We start from the raw sequence: 25902 nt of genomic DNA on the forward strand, positions 1-25902 counted from the left end.
CAAAAGTGTACTATATGTTGTGATACAAAAAAGGTATGGTGAAAATGTACCTTTTATACTAAAGCTTATACAAGTTCCTTGGTCCATAAAAACTACGTTGTATTCATGTTTTCTAGTTTGCTCAACATGTATCCCAGCCACATTTTTATTTCTTGCCCATTAAAAAAACAGCTGAAAAATAGATTTTCAATAAAGTTCTTATGTTTTGGATGGTTGGGGTTTTTTTGTTTGTTTTTTTATTGTGGCTTCTATATTTAAGATTAGCACTTGCAGGTAACCAGGTTCAAAATAATATCACCTAAAATGGAAAGGTGTTTTCCAATGAAACCACAAAAATTGTTCAGTTCTCTTGAATGTAGCACTTAAAAGTCAGTTAAAGTCCAAACAAAGAACGGTAGTTAGGAAACTACAGTTGCTGTAGATGATGTGACGCTGGTTGGATTTGTGCTGACGTTTGTGTAACTTCCCTCGCTGTTTGCATTTGTTTCACTGGAAGCCATGAGGCTTGAGTTGGCTCTGAGGATTGCTCCAGCAGCACTGCAGTGTGGTCGTGGCCCTGGTTCCGGTGTGTACGTAAAGGTAAGGCTGGTGGAGTAAATTATGCCATCGTTACGAACCAAAGTTACTGGAACTTGGACTGGCTGGCGGACCCACCTCCAGCCCTCTCGAAATGCAGAAATATCTGGAACAACACATAGCATGCTCTCTGCACATCTGAAAAACAGGAGAGTCAACTTAGTAAACAAAACTTAAGCGTACGCTACATGAGCGTACACTATCCAAAACAACCTGTAAAAGACAGCCACCATAAAAGCAGTAGGAAACACCGTACCTGTACATGGTTTCGGCTTCCACATCCCCAAACCAGACACGTAAATTTGGAGTGAAATTCTGTCCTGTAAGTTCCAACATTGCTACATCCCCGCCACCATTCAACTGGATGAGGAGATGAGTATAAAAGAAAACCCACAAAAAAAACATACATTAATTAAAAACAAAAACTAAAAGATTTGTTTTGTAGAGCATATATGAACTGTAAACAACGCTACAGCCATCAGCTGGATGAAACAAAAATAAACAGACCTACACAACTGAACTGTAAACAGTAAACTCATTAAAAAGTTACTACCAAATAATTTGATATTTTGAAGGGATGTCTAGGTCCTGATAGAAGCCACTTGAAGTCAAAAAGGCTTTGAAAACAAAGAACAAAATCTTCTAGAGAACACTAGGAGAGCTTTACATTTTTCAACAGCAGATACCTCACTCTTAATATGATTTCAGCCTAGCACTGTTATAAATGGCTGTTTTAAGAGCCAAAATAGTTTTCTAAATAATCAAAAGAGAAGTAAAAGTCCTGAAGATATCATCACCATAGTATTTTAAAAGATAAAATTCCTAATGTACAGAATGATCTTATTTTTCATGTGACCAACATTAATAGCATTCACGTGATGGATACACTCACACATTCTGAAACGAAGCTGAGAAATATTATTGCATCATAGTCATGTAAAGCTGGTAGGAATCTTTTCCTACAGTAGCCCACAGAAGTAATATAACATTTAATTCAGTATAAGAATAATCTCATATGAAAGGGCTTATGAAAACAAAAGTATGTCACTTACTTGAAGACTTTCTACAACAGGCACAGGTGTCACTGGAGCATGGACAGGTCCCATCCCCTCATAAAATGTGTACTCTGCTTTATCTGTGCTAATGATTGTCCAAGAAGCTCCATCATTAATCATTTCTTTATTTGGTTCTTTCGGGCATGGAGTGGCCTTAAAAAGGAAGTATGTTTTAAGTCTGATCTGTAGATCTGTTTGCCAGTCACAGAGCTAAAAAGCATCTCAGTCAGTAACATGTTTCTTCATCTCTTAACAAAATGCACTGAATATTTTTCATTTTAAGAATTATGTGAAGATCTACTTATTTAAAAGTCGCCTTTACGTACAAAAAGATGAAAAAAATCAAGCTAACATTCCAGTGTTTGTGTAAAGACGTGGAAGCTGAAATGAAAACCCTGCAAATGGGTTAAAAACTTTTCACTGTATCTATAAATCACATATCATTCGTGTTTTACATCATTGTGCACTATTTTTTTTTTTATGGCAGCAAAAGCCTGCTCTGAACAACTCCATTACTTAGCAATCAATCAGGAAACAGTACATTGGTTAACTGCAGACAGAAAACAAAACAGACTAGAAAACTTTTAATAGCTACATTCTGCTTGCTTACATAAAAGTTTTAGGGGCATCTTGATATACAACCATCCAGTTATATTACTTCATTCTCAAAAAAACCATTAGATAAACTTCACAAATCTAACACAACTCGCCTAGCTGAAGTTAGGATCAAAGATGAATTCAGACAGACTCTTTACTCTGATATGATCAGGTTAAAACCCACTGAACATAGCTTGCAAGATAGATACACAGTAAGGATATTAACTACTGAACTTTCCCAGACTGAACTGATATTTTTATTAGAAGCATATGAAGCTTAAGAATTGTTAGCCCGACTTCAAAAGAGAAACTGTTGTACAGTATTTTGACAAAGGACATCTTCCTGTTGGCATAAACAGACAGGCATGTTTTAACTCCTAACAAGCAAAAACCTGGCTATCAAAAGTGGATGAGCCTGTACAAGATCCTTGACTAGTTCCATCAGTTCTGCTAATTCCCAACCTCAAAGTGAGAAGAAAATGCCACAGAACTTATTCTGGCAGCCCTGCTATGTTAAAAATTCATTTTAGTAACACACTGCTCCCCTTCTCACAGAAATCATTGAAAGACTAATCCTATCCCAAGGAAACAATCTTTGTTGCTTTCAAGTACAATTTACCTTCAGGTTCTTCTTTACTTTCTTAAACCTTAAAAGATAAAAGAGAATATTCCTCAAGGACTAGCAAACAAGTCAAAAGGATTCAAACTGACGGACAACACCAATACAAATAAGACAGAGTCAGGGATGTAGCAGCCCTTAATATCCTTTAATACAAGAAACTGGATACTGTCAAAATACAAGTGCAGCGGATTAGAGTATTGCATCCAGGCCTGTGGCACATTCAAGAAGTGGAACTGCTGGAGCAAGTCCAGAGGAGAGCCATTAAGATGATCAGAGGGCCGAGCACCTCTCCCATCAAAAAAGGTTGAGGGAACTGGGCTTGTTCAGTCTGGAGAAGGAAAGGTTCTGGGATGACCTCATTATGCCCTTCCAAATATTTCAAAATATTATATTTATAATCTAGAAGGAGATCAACTTTTTACATGTTCTGATAGCGATAGGACAAGGAGAATGGTTTTAAACTGAAAGATGGGAGATGCAGATTAGATGTCTGGAAGAAATTTTTCACTCAGACAGTGGTGTGGCACAGGCTGCCTAGAGAAGCTGTGGATGTCCCATCCCTGGAGGTGTTCTAGGCCAGGAAGAATGGGGCACTGGCCAACCTGATCTTGTGGGTGGCAACTGAGCCCACAGCAGGGGAGCAGGGGAGCTGGATCTCGATCTTTTAAGGTCCCTTCCAACTCAAGACATTTTAAGAGTCTACAACTTCATAAAATGACCAGGTCTGCTTCTATATACAGCATCTTCTATTTCTGTTAGACAGACAAGGACTATGCTCTGATCAAGCAAGGCGTTATCCCTTCTATAGCCTCTAGAGCATGTGTCTTTGAAAAGAGATCTCCAGTACACTGAATCTCAACTTTTTTGGTAGGTTCATGCTGAACTGCTGGTTTGTTTTTTTTTTATATCCTTATTTCTTTATACATATATATACTATATATATTTTCATTCACTCGTGGAAGAACTGTCATCCTGAAATGAGTGGCACACGTTCTTTCTTCTCCAGTCTTGGTCTTCTGGTCCAAGGGAAGAAGCAGATAAAATGACATCTTTGCTGATGCTAGCAGAAACTGTATTCAGTCATGATTCCAGTTACCAACAAGTGGTAACAGTCTGATGTGCAGGTTAACAGGTATTATTCAACAAATAGAATAAACATTCAGAAGAGCAGGGTGTCCTTTTATCTTCCCATGTGGAAAATTTAGATCTCTTTTCAGACTTGGCTCCAGGTAAAACTTTTTCACAGTTTTACTGTGTAAAACTGAAGAGTGTTAGTATGTCCCTTCAGTTCCTCAGACAGTTCCAGCAGCTGCCAGAATAGGAGGAGTTCCTTGTTCATTCAGCCCTTCCCTCAAACTAGTTTGAAAAAAATCAAACAGCAAGGCTGATTTTGGGACACTGCAATTCCTGTTTCATTGCTTTCTTTTCCTCCTGGTAAAGACCCATTGTGATTTCCAAGAAAATACAATGATAGATATATCTCTGCTATCTGCTAGTGGAAGAAACAACAGACCCTGTCCACTTCTGACCTTTAGGTCATGAATGTTTCCTAAAATATGAACAAAGCTTCTCACACTCTTTCCACTGTCACAGTTTAGGACAGAAGTCACCTGAGACATCACCAATCTTTCTTTGCCCCCTCCCTTATATTAAAGGAAATATTTGAAAATGCTAATTTTTCATTTCCCTGCTTCCTCATTCCTTACTCTGGAAACTAGAAATGTTCAGAGAAATTTCTGAGTCTTTACCACATGTTGGTCTACCTGGAGTACAGTATTCTCTCTCAATACCCTTTACTGTTTGAGCAACCCTGGATTTTTAAAAAGATGTTGCAAAACTTAATTGGGATAAATTCTGACAACCAGTCTTGTTGTTCTGACTGGAATTACCATGCTAGAAGCCTTCTAGAAACACATTAACATACAGGAGACTAAAACAGTTTGTTATTATGAGATGTCAGAACAGTTGCAAGCTATTATTAATATTATTCTTTAAGGCAGCTATTGCTTGGGGTTCATTCCCACTGAAGTAGCTCACTAGGGATAACTTTCTCCACCAGCTGGAGAAAAATTATTGGAGACAGATGAGTACATTATTTACTGACAAATCAAATTTCTGTGACTTCGTCTGTACTACTTACCCTTAGCCAAGAGCAAGGCAATCCAACACTGCTAAATGCATCATGAAAGTCTATAATGAACTCTATTTGCTGATTTTTCAAAAGAAACATTCTCATTCAAATCCAACTGCAAAACTGGCATTCAGACATCTGTAAATATTTGGGAAAAGTCTGCAACCATGTTTAAACCTTTTTTGATAGATGAAAAGCAACTCACTTGAAACTGGATTATTCTCTCCTGGGAAAGGCACAAATACATTCTCTCAGTGTCTTTAAGGTAAAATGCACATTTATGGAGCTGCGATACTGGATCATCTGCATCCAATAATGCTGTTTGCTTATCTACTTTTCGAATTATCTGTGAATGAAAGTTGTATGCACATTTAGGGCAATTTCTGTACTTCATTGCATTGAAGATTACACTGAAGATTACATATGTACTGTTAAGTACAGAAAGTGGAAGATCATAATTTTCAAGTTTCCAAGCCTCCTGTTTTAATAGCATTAGGTTCTTAATTCCTAATAATTGTGCATCAAGGACACAATACTTTTGTTATTATCAGTACTACTCCTTCAAAATACTGCATGCATTTATATTTCATTTTTTTCCCCATTCCAACAGCAGGAAAAAAAAAGTCTGGGCTACACCACAAAAAAACCACAAAAGAACAGTAGTCAAACCTCAGTAGTCTTCTACGGAAGCATATGCTTCCACCACTGACAGTACCAATTACATTCTATGGCAGACTGGCTGCTGAACCAAATCAGTTGAAAATAAGGACGTATCTTAAAGGTAGTGAGATGGCCTGAAGTATAATACTGCAAATACAGCAATCACAGCTTATCGTACCAGTTGCCTTTAAGTAATATTTAATGACCAACTGTGAAGAAGAATTGTTACTGACAACTGACAAAACTGGCAGTTCAGCCCCAAAAAAGCTGACTTAATTCAGAGCACTATTTTATTTTTAAAAATTAATTTTTTCCCTTACAGGCAGTGGAAATATGTTGGAATATTGGAATTTTAACTCAACTTCTAGAAAAAAAAGTTCAGTACTTCATGTTATGCAACATCAGCAGGAGCAGCAGTCATAGTGCTTGAAGATTTCTTAGCTAACAATCTTTTAGTTTCAAATTGGTAGAACACTTAAATCTAGGCTGAAGACATCAAATGAAATCACCCTACTGCTGCAAAGCTTTTAAGTATTGATACTGAGTAATGAATAAAGAGTTTTGCCACACTGGGACCTACATGACTGTTTTTAAAATAGACCTATATTATGTTGGGTTTTTTTTTAAGAACAGCTTGCAGATTAACCTACTTTGGTAGGTTTGAATTTTGAAAAATTCCCTGTGCTTAATTTACAAGCTGTTCTTTACTTACAGCATTAATCTGCAGATATAAAGATAAAAATATGCATTTATTGAAATGAATGCCATCTTCATATCAAAGGTGTATTACCAAAGGGAAATGTATAAAGCCAAAATTGCAAACTGTGAAAACCCAATTATGCAATGACACTAAGCAGTCATATACAAGTTTAACAGTGGAGAAATTAAACATTACCAGTCTTGGGAGTGCCATGCCAGTAACAGAGCATACAAGTTTGACAGTCTGCCCGTAATGAATGTAGCCATCTCTCACTGTAAATTCTTCTCCTTCTGATTCATCATCATCCACTGCATGAAACAGGAAGTTCCACATTATTTGTTTAAATAAATGCTTTTCTCAATATGAGGAACACTTAATACAACACTACTACATCAAATATGCACTCAGTAACAAAACAAATCTGTGCTTGGGCAATTAATAAGGAAGAAAAACACAGGACTTCTTTGTAGGGATGGAGGGAGGGAAGTTAAATATACATATTCCTTCATTTTTACTTACAGAGGTGAATGTAAAATGCTCCCCACTGTTGTGAACTGGCATGGAAATTACCGCCTTCTACGTGCAAATATCTGGTGCTAACTGTTTGGGATCGAAGTCTATTAAATAGTGCCACTTTTGTCCCTGATGCAATACATACTGCAAGGAATACATACAGACTTCAGATTATAAAATTACTTTGTTATTATTACACAGTAAAGTAAAAAGAAGTCACAAATACAATAAAATAAGCTGATGAGTACTGGAAATCAATAAATAATTCTCAAATATTCATTGCTCTGTACAATACTAATATTTGTGACAGAACAGAAATAGTCACAATATTATAAGTGGGAAATATATAGAAGCTGTTCTCCCAAGGCATGCTAGTTCACTGAATATTGCCGCTAGGCCAAATGGGCCAGCACTTGCCAGCTGAAAATTTTCTGCTCCCAGCTTTCAAACAGTTGATAATTTGAACAGAAGCTTTAGCTTACCCTGAGAAATACTGAAGACCACTTTCACTGGTCATTGCATTTGAAGTACAAAGAAAAATTATTCTTACAAATCACAACCAATTGTAATGAAAACAGACCACAAAACTTGCAATTTTCTCAGATCTGAACTCTCTCATCACTCAAGAGGGAGAAAGGCTAAGTCTGCCCCCCTAAAAAAGTTCAGCTACTATCACTCCAGCATTAAAAAAGGCATGTTTCTTCTACTGTTATTATTTACTACTGAAGAATGCTTAGTTCATATTCACTGTCCGTCAAAACTATCTGTCTGAATACAAAGTCAACAGTGCATACTCTGAGCCCACAGGCATGAAGTGCACAGCAACAGACTGCCTTTATTCATGTGGCAAGCTTAGCAGCCCCGAGGATCCACATTCCATAGGTGAATAGGTTCCAGCCCAACGCTGGTGGAAGAGCCCTTTAAAGCACTAGTGAAAAGAGAAAAACAAACAAAAAAAGAACAGCATCTCTTGAGGTGCTCCAGTGGTATGCAGGCAAAAGCTTCGGAGAAAAAGTAAAAATGCTCCCAACAGCACCAGAGATATCTTCAGTTAAAAAATAAGGCAAGGAAATCTGGGTGAAATATCATCATACAGATTTTTTTAAATCAATTATTTAAAAGTGACAGTGCAAAATATATTAAAAATATATTAAAAATAAGCATATAAAATAAAATGAGACAGAAAGAAGGTGGCTGCAATGTGAAGATGTGCAGTCATGGAAACATGGCACTGCTCTTACCACAGTGTGAAAGTTATCTCTTCACTACTGATCAAAACATCCTAAGCACCAGATCAGGGCGGCTTAAGGGATTCAACAGCTTAAAAGCTGAGACAGAGCATTCTTTATGCATTTGCTTACAAGGATTTACTCCTCAGAATAAAGCTTTTTTGTAGTTACTAAATAATCGTGACTGTATTAAACTAGATGGCATAATCAATACTGAAACATTTAAAAATATATTGCTGTGTATAATTCAAAAATTAAAAAAAATCAAAGATTTTATATTTTATATCATAGTCACATCTCAGAATACATTAAAAATGAAAGTGAGACAAAGTTGCTACATAAAGAACTGTAAAATACTTACAGTCTGCATTTTTCAGTGACTGCTTCTTTTTAGAAGGTTTGGAGATGACTTTGATTCGTTTACTGAGGAACACACCGATGTCATCACTATTGCCATAGAACATTTTTACTGATAGCATGAAGTGCTTTCTCTTGTCTGAATCTGATATGTATAACGTTTTGGCAGTGCAATAATTCTGTGGGTAAAAAGAAATTATTGTTTCTTTTTCAAAATTAGCCCAAGTACAAGAAATTCTGTATGTACCTGAATGAAAATGGTATACCAGTTTCTCAAGCAGATCAGAAATCACTTTTTCCTCTCTTCCTCACTAATAACAATATGACTTTTTTGAAAAGAAAAAACAACACCTACTAGCTACATAATAGTGCATAATTAGACAACTAGCTAAAATGAGCACTTACATGCTGCCAGATTTATTCCACTTGTTTAAGTCACCACAAACACGTTAAAAAAAACTGGTAAGAATTTATATTACCGTACAAAAACCGTACTGCACAAATAAAGTGGCATTTAAAATGTATTTTTACACAAAGGAACTTAAAGACCACTTCAGCAGCAGATGTTGTTCAGATGCTTCCTTGATATTACCCATTCACACAAACCAGTGAGACAGACATGGAGTTTTGGCAAGCAACCTTACTTCAGTTAATCACTAAGGCCTACCAAACAACCTAAAGAACTGACTGAGCCAAGACCTTACGGATGAAGTTAGTACCATGCTGTAATTCCATGATCCACGTCCATTGACTCCGCTGTCCTGTATATTTTTGAGACTTTGTTTAATGATTGGTAATATCTGCTACAACGTAACTGAAGTTACAATAAGGCAGTGCATGCCTTGAAAGGCATGGTGCAGTTGTAACATCCTTTGTGATAATTTTAATGTGTTGTTACACTTCTACCTTTCCTTCCAAGTTCAGCTGCTGCATTTCTTGGTCACTGTTTCCTATTCCAATGAAGGCGCAAGGTTGTGACTCTTGCTCAGTGCAACCATCCCGTTCCATTTGCTCTTTTTTTTTCTTCCATCCACTGCCCATAAGATACACACATGGAGGGGGACAAAAGAACCTGAAAATCAAAAGCATATTATGAGATTATTCCCAATTATTAAGAAAAAAAATAAAAACCAGTATTCAGACAATCTATTGTAGACCCAAAGCCTTCTCAGTCAATTTACATTTGCTCTGCAGTTTATATATGCATGCTGCTCACTTGCCTTTAAGATTTTCTAAAATACAAATTAAAAAAAGAGAAAAGACAAGGAAAAACAGCATTAGATGCACTGTCACCAAGGACTTTCCCATTTTAATATAACAGGTAACAATCTCCTTCACTATAAAATGAAAACATTTTTTACCCTCACAAAAAGAAGATTCTCTTGAAGAAAGTAGAAAGGTCTTAACATGTGGTGACAAAGTTTTCCTTTTGTAATCAATATGTTTAAGACACAGAGCAGTACCACTAAGCAATTTAAAGAAAATCTAGCAACTACTTCTGGTTTTCAGCATTGGCAAAGGAAAAGGGTCGAGTCTATTCTGTCCAACCACAAATTTAAGTTCTGTTTATAAATGAAATAGGTACCTTCAGCAATAACCATAAGATACAATTTATTGTTCAGCAGTCATTCTAGATGCTTTTTTATAGCAAACATTTCAAAAAAAAAAAGCAATTTTACAATGTCACACATTGGTCTTTAATTGTTAAAATGTTAAAAGGCCAACCCTAATTGCTTTTGGTTTTAGTTTAACCAACAGGTGCAGTGTTTTTAACATTACTCAGTTAAAATCGAAGTTGAAAAAGCAGAAGGACTATTAGCATACCATAGTTATAAGAAAACTAAAGAGGCATGAAGGGAAAGGAAAATTGAAAAAGTTTCTAATTACTCTATTTATTTTGCATTGATGCATAGTACTTAATTTGTCAATTCTGAGATTAAGACATCTCCTACTTTATTCCTGAAAGTACGTACAATGTTCTGGAAATGCTCTGGAACACCCAAATTTGTGGATAAATTCTTTAAACACTGTGTAGGCTTTAATTAGTGTAAGCCAGCTTCAGTATAAAAATTAAATTTAATGAACAACAACTAAAAACTTTTGAAGGTTTTACTACAATTCAAAATTTCAGTGGTTATAATAACCAGCAAAAACTAACTCCTGCAAGCAAACATCAAGGTATCCTGCTGAATACATTTTCAGTCAACATTTTTCACTTAAACTTCTAAAAACTCTTTTTAAAATACATAAAAAATGATTTTATAATAATACACCATCCGGCTTAAATACCTAAGAAAATCTTTCAAACCACAACACTTCTCTTTGGCTTAAAAAAAAAGACTGCCTGCAAAATGGAGTTTGTAGAAAGTAGACCTCTATATGTGGTCAAAAAATCTGCATGTTTGAAAAACCCATTAAATTCATTAGTGGAACTGCTCAAACAGATTGCTTTTCAAACTTAATTCAGAACCAAATCCTGTATTTCCTCCATAATGATAATCCATTTCACCAGAGACGGACCATAGCATTTATTTGTTCCTTTCATTGCCTTCACACTGTTGTCAAGGATATAAATGGAATACAAAATTAACTATGGAATTATGAGTTAATGGAAATCTATTTGTAGAAGTGAACTACTCAAAATTCATCAAATAATATTTTTTCATGTGCTTATTGCATCAGTGTTAACTATTTGCATTTGATTCTTTGCAGGTAACTATGGGCCAGATGAAGGCTCTGGGATTTTTTTTTTCCTTCCAATTGAACATGCAGAACATGGAACGAACACAACAGGTAGCAACTTGCCAATTTGCAAAACAGATGTTTCCTGTGACTCATGAACCTGAAAAACTACACAATAAACTAGCTCAAAAATAAAATTTAACAACTTCTCCAGTAGTTGCACAAGACAATTTCTACAAATCAGTCATGAACTAAAAAGCTGGAATTTATGGTTACCTGACATCAGAATGCATTACTTCACTGCTGTAAGCACAGAAGTTGAAAGCTATCTCAAACAGAAAGAGTAAGCAGTATTAAATAATTCTTATTGTAGAATTATAGAATCACACAAGTTGGAAAAGACCTTAAAGATGACTGAATCCAACCATGAAATGACACATAACATATATCACTTTTTAGCTTGTTCTATGTCTTTTTCTTAATTTTTGCTACCTGACATCTGTTCCAGCTTTCCCAATGACAATGCTATCTGATGCTGCAGGGCATCTTTAATATCCTCATGAATACATCTTAACACCCTAGCCAAGCATTTCCCTTCCTACTACAAGATTTTGATCTCCAAAGCTGTAATGCAGTTCCTACTTTTCAACGGCACCCATTTCAGAAATTAGGTCAGTACAGACTAAGTAACCCAAGTTCTCTCAAATGCTCATCTATCAAATAGGAAAGACAATCTTAACACAATCTACATTTGTAAAGTAGTGGCCAACGTGACAGAAAATTATAAAAGTGTAAGGTGTTCACAGAGCCAATTTTTTTTAATATATATATTCCTTTTTTCAGCCCATATCTAGATGCAAATATTATAGTCGTTGCTAAAAAATCTATTCTGAAGATCACCTACTGATTGCTGCAAGTTCTGAATTGTTGTAGGAAAATGGAGAAAAATAAAAAGCAAGGGCAATGATTATATTACTATGCACATCGTGTCATGTGTAGGAGGACTACTTTATGTTGAGAATCTGGAAGTAACAGGTGCATCAATTCAAAATATAATCTTTTATTTATATTATTGTTCAGAAGAAAAAAAATCCCAAACTTTTTATCATACCGATTTTCATTTCAGCTTTATTCTAAATCAAGACTCTTACATACCTACGGCCACGAGGTGGCAATAAAGGCCCGTAAGAAACAAGTTTTTACCCATTGATGAAAAAAGTCACAAGTACAGCTGTCTTTCTAAATTAAAACAGGAAAAAAAAAACACCTAAAGACTCTATATTACCAAACAAAGAAAGAAACTTCCACTTTGACCATTTCATGATAGATTAAACCTACAAAACAAGAGTGATTGATCATAATCTGAACAAATTTTCTTCTCTATCAGCCTCCAAATATAGACAAGCACAGTATGGGGGCTTTTCACTTCATATTTACAACCACAAGCACTCATGTATGGAAAAGGTAAATTATAAACTTTATTTCCAACGTGGTTTGAATAAAAGCTGCAAGTATTTTATTTCTAATTTTCAGAGGGTATTAAATAACGTGACTTAGATACATTTAAAATAACTAATAAAGTTTCTCATTAATGAAACACTTTCCACATAAACAAGATTATATAAACTTCTATGTGAGAGGTCAGCTTTCAGATAACCACAAAGAGGAAAAGAAGAGAAAGAAAATCACCTCCCCAAAACAGACAACGTAGGTAATTTCCAGTATTGGTGATGGTTAAAATGGTAGGACAATGTTTGGTGGAACAAATGAAACTATTCTTCCTTCAACTTTTGATTTACAGAGCCTACCTCTTTCTTCTTTAACCACAAACTAAAATAAGACTGAGTGGGAGGCAAGAATTCTTAAGTATTAATCTGACCTATAGTAAGAAGAAAATGATAGGTGCTGGGGGAAAGGCAGCTGCTTCTGGTTGCTCTGAGTTTGGTCAGAATTTTCAGTACAAGAAGTAATGGTGGAAAATCATGAAGGATACAACCGCCTATTAGGATTTATAACATCTTCTTAATAACTTTTCTCTATGCTACAAATAGACTGATCATTCCTTATTTAATTAGCAATAAAGCAAAAGAGTACATTCTTCCATGAGGCAAACATCTAACAACTTGATTTAAAAACCACATGAGATCTTTTAGGGATGAACTCTGTCAGGTCTTTCATTAATAAAATAGCAACCAGAAATATCTTTCTTGGACAAAACCTATTCCACATTTGTTAAGTTTCTGGACAAGATGCAGATTCAGTATCTCCCATTTGCTTATTTAAAAAACACAAAGATTGATTGGCTAAGCCAGGATAATGTTTTGGGATACCAGGTCTCTGTAAGTACTTCATATGTTTAATGACAACGTGCTCTTGTGAACTCCTAGTTTACCTTACATGTGATGCTTCCCTATCTATCTTCCAATAATTTGTGATTTGTGTAATTAAAACAATGAGTAGCCTTAAACTAAGATAATACTGTGACTGACATTAGTCAAGAAGGATCAGGGGATCTAGCTCCAAGGAGCACATGGCCTCCAGAGTGCCCTCTTTCAAAGGCCTAATTTCATAGGTCACTTAGCCAAGAAAAAGCCACAGCATTACCAACCTCATGTTAAGCCACTAAGCTTAGAAACTCAGTACAGGAAACAGAAGCAAGCAGGTACCTATTTTTTTCTGACAGATCTGGTCCATCAGACCGGAAAGTGAATGATTTTCCATGGCAAAAACACCAAGCTGAGGTATCTAAGGATGCTCTCTTTTATTCCAAATGACTTCAAGGAAAGAACAAAATGATTTCTAATGGTTTCCAAGCCTTAACTGTAACGAGCAAAAGTGGAATAGATTTGAGTCCTTGGCACCACCTGGAATATTGTTTTTTAATTAGACAATCACCAAGGAGAGAAAAACATTCCCCCAGCCCTTTCAGTCAACTGAAGCTAATAAACACAGAGAAAATATGATACATTAGTAGAAAAGCCACTCTTACTGAGCTTACTGAAGCAGTAAGGGATAGAAAGGAAAATAAAATCACCTCATGTCTTTGCTAACCACTTCTGATATACTCAATTCTGCTTTCAAACTATAGGATTCTCTTCACAAAGGTTTGCTTTTTCGGAATATCCAAGACCATGGAGAGGGTAAAGAGGAAGACACCATAAAGATGATCAGAGGGCTGGAGCACCTCTCCTACGAAGACAGGCTGAAGGAGCTGGCCTTCAGTCTGGAAAAGAGAAGGCTGCAGGGAGACCTGATTGCAGCCTTCCAATATTTAAAGGGAGATTATAAATAGGAGGGAAATACATTTTTTACAAGGGTAGCCAGTGACATGACAAGGGGGGGGGGGGATAGTTTTAAACTAAAGGGGGGAAGATTTAGATTAGATGTCAGGAGAGTGGTGAGGTGAGGTGCTGGTACAGGCTGCCCGGAGAAGCTGTGGATACCCTACGCCTGGAGGTGTTCAAAGCATGCTAGATGAGGGCATGCTGATCTAGTACTTTATCAACCAGTTGGTAACCCTGGCAGCAGCAAGTGGGTTGGAAACTTGATCTTTGAGGACCTTTCCAACCCAAGCCATTCTATGATTCTATTCTAATAAGACATTTCTGAGGTCATCTTTCAGAAGACTGTGCCTACCACCTCGTCTCCTTTAGCTTCACACTGACATCAGCAGGGAAGTTTGTTCTTTGTACCAGTTAGTCAATTTGGAATCGGTCAAGGAAGTAGTAATGTTTATCAAATCCCCACACTATTTTGAGCATGAAAACACTCGACAGCCTTCTTTCCTTCTAAGAAGCTGAATCACAGAAGCACAGAATTGTAGGGGTTGAAAGAGACCTCTAGAGATCAAGTTCAACCTCCCTGCAAAGCAGAATGAACTGACAACATCCATTAAAATAAACAACACAATAAGAAACGAATGAAAAATAACTAGGTGCTAGAATGATAAGGATAAAGTAGTAGAGCCATGAGGTGAGCACTGGAAAAGGCTATGCTCTCAACAGCACAGTGCAGTGAAGGGAAGTATGTGAGCAGAAATTACAGAAGCTCCTTCACTAACAGCAATACGCAGCTAGAACATTCTCAAGGCTAATCAGTAGTGATAGTTTTTAAACTCCGAGTAGCATATAACCCACAAGTTCACAACCTTTGACAAACCACATCTTGGAATCCAAAACACTTCAGTCCTTCAAACCGTTGAATTTTCACACTGTTCAAACTGTGACCCTTATACTAGTAGGATAACTTCTGAAGAGAGAAATCTCAGTCAATAGCAGAGTACATGAGTGGGAGAACACAAGCACAGTACCTACACTCATTAGTACTAAAGGTGACCTGAGACCTGTATCAGTTGAATGCCTCTAAAAGATGACAGTCACCCAGCATGAAACATTAGTCAAAAGTTCTTAAATTCAGCTCAAGGCCAGCACTGGGCTTCTTACCACCCGACTTCCTCATTAAACTAAACAACATTAACTTTCAAAAGAGCAATGCTAACAGGAAAGGTCCACTCAAAGAATACCCATCCCTTCACTAGTACCATTAATTAGGGACAAGTGTTAGGAGCATTCCCAATCTAACACGGTGTTTAAAACAGACCATGCTGTGTTAGGTCTGTGCAGGTTACAGAGTTTTCAGATCAATCCATAAGAACATTGGAAAATCATTATTGCACTGGATTTTGAATTATGCCATGCAAAGTTTAATCAAATAAATATTTTCCATTGTCTCCCAGTACATAAAGTTTAAAGACTGGAACAGAAGCTGGAGAGTGGTTTTATTTACTATATTTACTTAAAAGATGCATCATTAGAGAAATAATGCCTTTTGTGACTTAATGCTTAAAAGACAGCACAGCATACCTTATTCTTTATGGATCAAAACTTAACCAGATTATATGCAAGCCATACTTTGGAAAAAATGAAATTCTGCCTGCTACACCAGTAGGCTTGTCTACAGAGATGTACACAAAATAACTCGCTTCAGAAAAGCCACTTAACAGAAAATGGGTGAAAAGCTGATGAACCAGTTGAATAAAGCAGCCTTAAAATTGAACTAATTCTTCTCAGTCCAGCAATATAAAAAAAAAAACGAAGAAACATTCTGCTATGAATAAAGCAAGCAAATTAAAAAAAAAAAAAGGAATCTAATCAATCAGTTGCAGAAAGTGCATACCTTGGGGGCACACAAGGGTGCAAACATTTAATAACTAGCATTTTTGTTTATGCTGACAACCTAGATAGCAACAGGACACCAATACTCATGTTAACAATCTGGTTCCAGAGGAAGTCTAAAAGGTGGGTTAACAATATAGTGAAAATAAAAATGTTTTCATTGAAAAAAGAATTCTCAGCATGCATTCCAACCATCTATTTCATCTCCATACCAGAACGGCAATCAGACCATCATTATAATACAACAAACATCTGTTTTCATTCCTGGTCTTATTTTGAATAGCTCTGAAATCCTCTAAATTCCATCAGCATGCTTCCATTTTTGACCAGTGAATCCGAGATACCTCCCATGAATAGTGTGAAGTTAGGCAACTGATTTGTGTTTCATGAAATTGGAGGCAGTAAAAATGCCTAATTTTACTTTGTAATCATTTCAAGCAGTGACAAACTTATTACTAATGTAATTATTACTTAATTATAATTATGACTAATGACAACTACCCAGGCACAGAATACTCAAGAACAGTTGAAAATAATTTAAAACAATTGAAATATTCTGCCCCTCTATGATTTGCAAACATCAAGTAGCATGCTTTAGACTGGTAGCACCAAACAGAAAACTTTGTAGGCTTAATTCTAACAGATTCCTGCTTAGTAATGTTTTTTGTAACTAAGTTAAAAATTCAAATCTCGGAAAGATGTAAAAATCATAATGATGTAAAAGGAAAAGAATGATTAAAGCTTCAAATTTATTAAATAGCAGAACACATGCTCTTCTGTGGTTAAGCTACATTAATAATTTCAAGTTCCCAACTGAATACTGCAGTATTTATTTTAGTGAAATGCAAGATAGGAGGAATGTATCATTTAGAAATAAAGAAAAAGTCTATTTCATCACAAGAAACGATGAGAGAAATCTGTCCATTAAGGATCATCATTTTTTCTATCACTCATACACGTGACAAAACTTAAACCAATTTGAAATTATTTGGGGCAAAAAATCCTCCAGAAATAGCCACCAACAATCACCGTATCAACTCCAGACTCAAAAACAGGAAGTTTAACAATACATGTTAGGAGATTCATTTTACTATAAAATGATCAGGAATTACTTCCGTTTATATTTTTTTTCCTCCAATATTCGACTGAAAGTTATTCAATAAACTGAGGTCATCATTAAGCTTATTTGCAAAAAAAAAAAAAGTTTGGTCCTGCCCTCAATCATCAGAACAGGTTCCTTCTGCTCTTCAAGATGATGCCTATAGCTACGAAAGCCAACCAACAAAAGACTAGAGAAGCAGCTGAACAATGTACAGTTCCTACTACTGGGATGAGAGGTAAAGAAAGGAGCCAGCTTAGCTTGTCAGTTATTCCTTTTGGAAAACAACAAAATAAGTAAGAACTTCCTTGAACATCACATTACACAATCAAAGAACTACAAGGGGTGGAAGGGACCTCAAGAGATCAAGTCCAATCATTGCTATATCAATTACCATACATTACTGCACAGGTAGGCTTGAATATCTCCATGGAAGGAGACTCCATAACCTCAATGGGCAATCAGATCCTGTGCTTCATTACCCTTAGCATAAAGTTCTTCCACATGTTTATATGAAACTTCCTATGCTCAAGTTTTAGGCCACTACTCCTTGTTCCATCACTATGTACCACCTAGAAGAGTCTGGTCTCACCCATTTGCCTCCCACCTCCCTTTAGGTATTTATAAGCGTCAATCACATCACCTCTCAGTCTTCTTTTTCCCAAGCTGAGCAGATCCAAGTCACACAGTCTTTCCTCATACAAGAGACTTTCTGCTGGACTCCTCCTAGGAGATCTCTGCCTTGCTTTTTAACTGGGGAGCCCAGAATTGGACACAGAGTTTGAAATGTGACACCACCAGGGCAGAGTAGAGGAAAAGGATCACCACCCTCAACCTGCTGGCAATGCTCCTTTCAATGCACCCCAGATCCAGTAAAGCACCATGACATCCACTTCAGTCAAACGGAAGAAAAACCACCCACAGAGAACCTGTAGGCAGAAGGCAGCATTGCTAAGTTGAATGCCACGATTATATAGCATGCTGCAAGCCTGTGGCATTTATCTGGACACCTTTCATCACACTTAATCTTCTTCCGACTACAATACAACCTGAGGAATTCTGTAATGGACGTTAGAGCACACACTTCAGTTTCCATAGCTTGGAATGGTTGGAAGTCAGAGACGGACTCACCTTTTTTCATTTCCATATGATTTCTGCGCAACTTTTGCATGGAGTATTAGTACTGTTTGATCGCCTCGCTCCTTAAGGTAATTTCGCATTGCTTCCCTAAAAATTAAGAGACAAAATAAGCATTGAGAGATCTTTTGGTTTAACTTATAATTACTGTAACTCAAGGTCAGCCTAAGGATCAAATATAAACAAACAAAAAATTCATCTGGAATTAAAAAAACCTGTCAGTATACTGATAGGTGTGGGTTTTGTTTTTTTTTCATAAGACAGCTGCCTCTTTTTGCTGTGCAATTATCATGTATCAAGACAGCACCACAGCAATGGTTTGTGGTCATTTTACTTACCACTACATTTTCCAGAAGAAAAAAAAATAGTGACATAAAATCATTTCAATGCCCCTCACTACACAACTTTCAATGTCTCATTTTATAAGCCGTACTATAAATATATGATTGGAATGCACTTTATTAATTCAACTTGTCATTATCATGATAAACTGTGCTGTCTGAAGAGAAAATATTGTGAGGTATTTTTGCTTTTTTTTTTTTTGCCTTTTTTTTTAATGTTATTAACTGAATTGATGTTTTTGTCATTTCCGTGTCAGTTTTCTTTTGGTTGTGAAGATAAGTAAAACTTTAAATTTTTTACTGTCTGATCAATTTTCTTAGAGAAGGGTTTCAATTTCCTGCATACAATCAAATATATATATGTATTTTTTCTATCATTCATCATAATTGTAGTGACAGAAGTCATATAAAAGCTATAATTACCTCAGACACACCAAAAGACATTCCTTAGGAGAAATAAGAGAACAATACACCCCTATCATTCTTCTGTTTATCAATCAAACTGTTCGTGAAGTATCTTGCCAAACTCAACACCCTGAGGTTTAGCTGTGTAAGAGTGCTGACAGAACATTTTTAAGTCCCTGGAGGAGCTTTTGCAGGTTGAATGCCCATCAGCACACTCATCTTCAAAGTTAGCAACCATAGAAACAAATTCTGAATTTAACAGGAAGTTATAGAAAGAGAATAAACATTACAGAAGAGGGACTTTTTTTTGTGAACTGCACCCAACTGCTGAATTCTGTTTAGACAGGTCTGAAACACCAGGATAAACCAATGTCTTGGTGTCTCTGTAAAACTTATCCAGAGGAAAAAAAATAAAAATAAAAAACAAAATTCTGGTGAGAACTTTTCCAGAAGAAATCTCCCACATACAGTTTCACGGAGGAAAGCAAGTACATGTGTTCAATTTTGGGCCCTTCACTGCAAGAAAGACATCAAGGTCCTGGAATGTCAAGGGCAACAAAGCTGGTGAGTGATCTGGAGCACAGGCCTTATGAGGAGTAGTTGAGGGAGCTGGGATTGTTAAGTCCGGAGAAGAGGAGGTTCAGAGGAGACCTTATTGTTCTCTATAACTACCTGAAGAGAGGTTGTAGTGAGCTGGGGTTCGGCCTCTGGTCATGTAACTAGTGATAGTATGAAAGGGAATGGCTTCAAATTACACCAGGGGAGACTCAGACCGGACATAGGAAATAGTTCTCCAAAAGAGGGCTCAGGCACTGGAATGGGCTGCCCAGGGAGGTGGAGGAGTCACTGACCCTGGAGGTGTTCAAGGAACATTGTGTTGAGGGACATGGTTTAGTGAGAACTATTGGTGATAGATGGACAGTTGGACTGGATGATCTTGTTGTAGGTCTTTTCCAGCCTTGGTAATTCTATGGTTCTATGGGAGGATAAATGAGGAAATTACAACCCAGCTTTGCTAACAATGTTTTATAAACTCTTGCATTTGCCATGCCTGCCTAATACCTGGATCAGTGTGCTATATTCTCTGTGAACAGAGGAATAGAGGAGCAAAGATCCAAATTACTGTTTGAAATTTGGATTAACTTTATCTATTTACATCTGATATAAGTAAAACTGATTTTTATCCATGACAGTGTAAATTCTAAGAACTGCCTCAAACTGTTCAGACACTATTTACTATTACTGTATACAAATACGCTTTAAGCCACACAATGTATGTCATTGTAAAGTTATTCCTAAATGCAGCTAATATGTTAAGAAGGTTCGCAACTCTTTATCTGACAATTTGAAATTTTCTATAACACTGTCACACTACATTAATAACATTTGCCATATTAAAAACCTTTGGCTTAACTACCATTAAACAGCAGCCCAAAGCCAGCTATCCATTCACTAATATACTAGGTGCTACCTAATGTTCCCTTAGCACTGTGTTAGGAACAATTCTGCCTCTTCTAGTGACGCGTTGCTACAGCGTATCTGTACATTCTGAGCTCCTAGGAGTACTAGGAATGTTCCCCTCCAACTCCTCCCACTGATAGAAGAAAAACACTGCAATTCTCACAAGGCTGCTTTTGTTATTAAATCACAAACCTCTCCACAAAGCTTCTACTATTGCAGTTTACTTCTTATTGCAAAAACAACCAGCTCAGTATGAACGGAAGTAGTGTCTTAATTGACAAGGAACTTGTACAACAGAATAAATAAGAAAGTTTTGGCATTTTTCTAATAAGTACATGCCTGAAAAAAAATTGTGTTACACTGGAGGGTTAGCATGAGGCTGAATACAATATTAGGCTAACGCAACTATCTATACAAAAAAAGTAGAATAATTTCACAGTAAATGAACTGAATGCCTTTAAGGGTTCACACTTTAAGAACTACAAAAATGGTACTCTTAAAAATGGGTGACTACTTCTGCTTTTAGCATTCTTCTCTCCAGAAAAAAAGAACTTAGGTTGCTTTCGGTTCTAGCTCCTCTTTATCAGTACAAACTTTACATGTGAACGCTTTCTAGGATGGCAAGTAGCTCCCAGACGCATATCCTTCAACAGTAGGAAAATCTAACTGGCACATCTCATAGCTAAAATCCTGCACATAATACAGAGATGTTACACTAACTAAACTCACGACTACAAAAGTTAAATGACATGACTAAATAATCAATTTTGTCATTGTTTTTAAATCTCAGAAAGTAAATTTTATCATTAACTTTAGGGTGATGCCAACAGGTGTTAATGTTCAAAATGAAAATCGATTTACGACTTAAACCAGTATGTTTAAACACCCCTGAAAATAGTTAGGTCAAAAGGAAGCAGTACTGTTTGTTCAAATGCTTTTAAGTCAGTACAGAACTATTTTGTATTGAAATCAGGTTTAACAATCACACAAGCTAACATGAAGCTTATCAAAAAATGGAATGAGAAATAATCCCAAGACAAATGCAAGTTTTTCTGTCACACTTCAGGTAAAATACCTTAATTTGGTAGGACAAGGAGAAATGGTTACAAACTGTAAGATGGGAGATAAATCGATACAAAGAAAAAGTTTTTCAGATATAGGGTAATGTAACACTGGTACAGGTTGCCCAGAGCAGTGGTGGATGTCCCAAACCCAGAGACTTTCAAGGTCAGGCTGGACAGGGTTCTCAGCAACCTGATCCAGCTGTGGGTGTCCCCATTCACTGCAAGGAATTGAATCAGATGACCTTTAAGGGTCCCTTTCCAATTCAAACAACTCTATGATTCCATAATTTCGTCCAAAAACATGTAGGCCAGACAAACAAGAGGTTTCCATGTTCTCATACAGCAATACTATCACACTAAACAAAAAAATCGCAGATCTTGTGCACTGCAGAGCATTTTAAACACAGCAGTTGCAGTTGAAGGGCACAGTTTGTGCCACAGAAAAGTGAATGTTTGCACTGAGTGTGTTATTACAGTTTGAAAAATTCTGACTACTCAACAGCACCTAGTTGAAACTATCCTCAAACACACGAGGAGTGGTTGAGGCACACTAGTACACAGTCACTCTGATCTGATGATGGTACTATTCAACATTACCTCTGCCTGATCAGGCTTCATCAGAAACTGGTTAAAACCACTCCTTGACAGCACTGCGTTAATTTCGCCCATTCCTGGAGCGTGACAGCACAGAGATAATAGCTGAATTTTGGCAGTGAAGGATACTCCTTTTGTATGGCCTCACAAATCACTTTTACCCAGTAAAAGATATCTGGCTTATCCCTCCTTATTTAAAACCAAGAAGATTAACATCCCACTGAATAATCTACAATAACTTATATCTGAAGTCAATACAATTTATAAAAAGGCATTTTGATTATCATATTTAACTACTGGCCCAATTTTTAGTTCTGACTGCTAACTGCATACAATAATTACATTTCTCTTCTTAAATTATAGAATTAATTATTCACTTTTTTTAAACTTGGAAATCCTTCGGGAGATAGAGAAGGTAACTTGAGGATACTGTTGAAAAATGAACTGCTTTAATGATTACCTAGTGAGCCGTTTCGGTTGAGGTCGCTCTCCAAATTTCCTGAAAAAAAGAAGAAGTTGTTAATTAAAAAAATGTTTAGTCATAGTTGTCCAATGAAATTTTGTCTCGACTGTATGATTTCTGAAAATGTACTGGTGTTTTTTCTTTGTAAATTTCTAGCTAGACCATGCCTCACTTTCAACAGCTTTCCCACAAAGGCAGAGGCACTTTTTATTCATAACAGATAACTTTCTTTGCTGAATATCCACAAAAAAGAGTCTTTCATTTCCATTAGTTGAAGACTAAGCAAGTCTTTCATTTATTTTAAAATTATTTAAAAATAGTTGTCTCCAGCAACTCACTCCTGACATTTTATTACACTTTCTGTTAGTTACATTTACTTTCTAAATTGCCTACGCAAAGTTATCACAACTATGTAAATAATCAGAAGCTCTTTGCTACAGCATTGACCAGAAGAACAAGCAAAAAGCAATTATCTACAAACAGGAATTAATAGGCCAAACTGGCAAATCCTAGTGAACTCTCCTCGCTGGGGTAACAACTTAGAAATCCTTTTCTCCTTACTGCTTCTTACAAAAAAATAAAAATAAATTAAAAAAAAAAAAAAGGATGGCAACATATTTCTTGCATGCTCGTACAAAAATTACACAAAAACATCTCCCTTGTGAAATGTAGCAAGAAGTATCCCTGCTATAAAGTGAATGATTTTGAGTCACAAAATGTCTAAAACACAGCTGTATTTCTTCTACTGCTTTTATATTGCCCTTGAGAGAGACTTTATGCAGGCTTTCGAAAAAGTCTCAACTAGCATAAGATAACGAGTTCCATCAGGCAGACCCATTTTTCGCTAACAAAAACCATCCTCAGATTAAACAAAAAGAGTCAGGTAAAAGACCTGCAAAAAAAAATAAAAAGTAAGGCTGTAGCAGCCATGTGCATCTGCGATGTACATCTGCTCAACCTGCTAAGGAAGTATAACCACAAGCTAAAATGAGGACAAAGAAAAGGGGAAAAAAAAGCACTTATCAGCTTTAAGACAAACATCTAACAGGCTTAGCTTAACACTTTTCTATCTAAAAATAAACTGGGGCATAAGAGAACTCTTCTGCTGCCAGTACTCATAAATATCGCCGCAACTTGCCCAGCTCTTGGATATGCAGGCATATCTTTCCCTTTGTGCTTCCAGGATAAAAAAAAACCCACCTCCAATATTTCCCTACATCAGTGCTGGAGGCTCCCCAAGACAAGAGCTACGATGGGGAGCTTCTCCTTGCATCATTTAACCATTTGCACAGTTGATCTGCCCTGAAAGGCTCAATAAATTCCAATTTCATTTCAGTAATTCTCCAGATGTGCAAAGTGTAAACACATAGCTAATGTAATTTATATTGGTAAGCAAAACAGCCTCTACAGAAAAGGCAGTGACAAGAACATTCAGCAGGGTGCAGGGTTTTTTCATGTCTCAAGAAATTTGTACTGCGGTCCACTCTACACAGAAGAATTAAATAGAGGATTAAGACAAATTAAGGGCTTGGTTTTTTTTCCAGTTTGAACAACAAAATTAAATGCATCTGAACTGACTTAAGCTTCTTTCACATTTTGTTGGTTTATTGCTCACTTATTTGTCTTATTTTCAGTTAAAAGAAAACAATGCAATACTCACTGCACAACTTTTTTTTCATATTTGAAATTTCAAGATCTACTGGACACGCACTTTTACACATTTTTTCTCTGTAGCACATATCACTGTACTGCCATGTTTGTAATGCAGAAAAATAACTAAAAATCCCAAGCAGCTTTGAAATTCGGCAGCGGTGTCACGCAGGTGCTATAATGAGAAAGTTATGTTCCCAAACCTTAATGCCTCCTACCACATATCTTTTGCAGGTCTGCTGACCCACACCTCACAGGCACATCAGAAGCCACTGATATTTCCCCCCCCAACCCCCAGCTAACAGAAGGAGCATTTGCCCCCACCCCTTCACGCCTCTGTGGTTCCTGTCCCCTCTGAAATGTGGGAGCAGTACATATGGCAGAGGATTCATCTCTCTCTGACTCACTGACTAGACGACAGATTACCCTTAAGCTATTCTCAAAAGACAAACAAAACCCTATAGATTAGCTGTCTCACTTTGAGTAGAATGACACACTTTGTTTCGATCACTCTGCACCTTTTAATTCTTAAAGAAAAACATTAAGTAGTGCCTACTTGGAGCAAAGAAGGCAATATGCACACGGTACTTGCTTGCACCACGGGCAACAGCTCCAATCCAACATGGGGACACAAGGACACCTGAAACTGTGTGACACAAAAACTGCAGACAAGACTGCTCATTCTTTATGGCAAGATCTACTCACGCACAGCTCTAGGAGCAGCAGATTCATTCCCCTTGTAAGAAGGCTAACTATAGCCCTAAAAAAAGCTGTGCAACAATGTAACCTACACAGAACGGTTGCAATTACTGCAACATAATAAATCCCATCCGCTAAGTGCCAAAAGGCCCATTCCTCAGAGGCAGAGAGCAAAAGCACTGAGTCACATCACAGATGCACGGGGTCTCCTTGCAGCCCACCTACAGGACCAGAAACTGAGCTCCAATGGCTGCATACGCTGCCATCAGCCACATGCCAGCTTCCCCCAGCCTGCTCATCCAAACTGAAGTTAATGATTTCACTCTAACCACTTCGTAAACAGAGGTGCTGCCTGTAGCAACATGAATCTTCTGCTGAAAACCAAGTTCAGTGAATCTTTTGCTACTCTTTCACTGTGCACACTGGGCAAGGTAGAACAGGAGGAAGTTGCACATACTTTCTGTGGTCCAATTTTTGACTCTCCAATTCAGCTACTACCTCTTCAATAATGTCACCTTACGGAATCATAAAATATTCCTCATCGGAAGGGAGCCCCAAGGACCACTGAGTCCAACTTCTGGCTACATATAGGATCACAAAAAATTCAACTATATGTTTAAGAGTACTCTAAACACTTGAACTCTGACCACTTGCTGCCCTGGGATCCCCAGACTACTGTTTCAGCAGCCCACC

At 36.9% G+C, this 25902-nt stretch overlaps 1 protein-coding gene across 5 annotated transcripts in view; it reads right to left on the reverse strand.

Annotated features, from left to right (window-relative positions):
• Nucleotides 1-213: 213 nt before the first annotated feature.
• RBPJ (recombination signal binding protein for immunoglobulin kappa J region) overlaps nucleotides 214-25902 on the reverse strand; it is a 137977-nt gene continuing 112288 nt past the window's right edge. For 3 of the 5 annotated variants that reach the window (XM_065735695.1, XM_065735696.1, XM_065735699.1), the window contains exons 2-11: nucleotides 22858-22896; nucleotides 18527-18622; nucleotides 9347-9512; nucleotides 8445-8619; nucleotides 6861-6998; nucleotides 6537-6649; nucleotides 5187-5327; nucleotides 1629-1784; nucleotides 833-936; nucleotides 214-714 (exon numbers count right to left, since the gene is read on the reverse strand). In XM_065735695.1, the coding sequence (XP_065591767.1) occupies nucleotides 399-714; nucleotides 833-936; nucleotides 1629-1784; nucleotides 5187-5327; nucleotides 6537-6649; nucleotides 6861-6998; nucleotides 8445-8619; nucleotides 9347-9512; nucleotides 18527-18622; nucleotides 22858-22896 (1444 nt within the window). In that variant the 3' untranslated portion in view covers nucleotides 214-398. Of the gene's footprint in view, nucleotides 715-832; nucleotides 937-1628; nucleotides 1785-5186; nucleotides 5328-6536; nucleotides 6650-6860; nucleotides 6999-8444; nucleotides 8620-9346; nucleotides 9513-18526; nucleotides 18623-22857; nucleotides 22897-25902 lie in introns of those variants that run through there. The other 2 variants (XM_065735698.1, XM_065735697.1) reach the window with 2 other exon arrangements.

This window comes from Cyrtonyx montezumae, unplaced genomic scaffold (assembly GCF_038088225.1).
Source record: "Cyrtonyx montezumae isolate F1298 unplaced genomic scaffold, pur_monq_1.0 scaffold_2, whole genome shotgun sequence".
NCBI classification, from domain to species: Eukaryota; Metazoa; Chordata; class Aves; order Galliformes; family Odontophoridae; genus Cyrtonyx; species Cyrtonyx montezumae.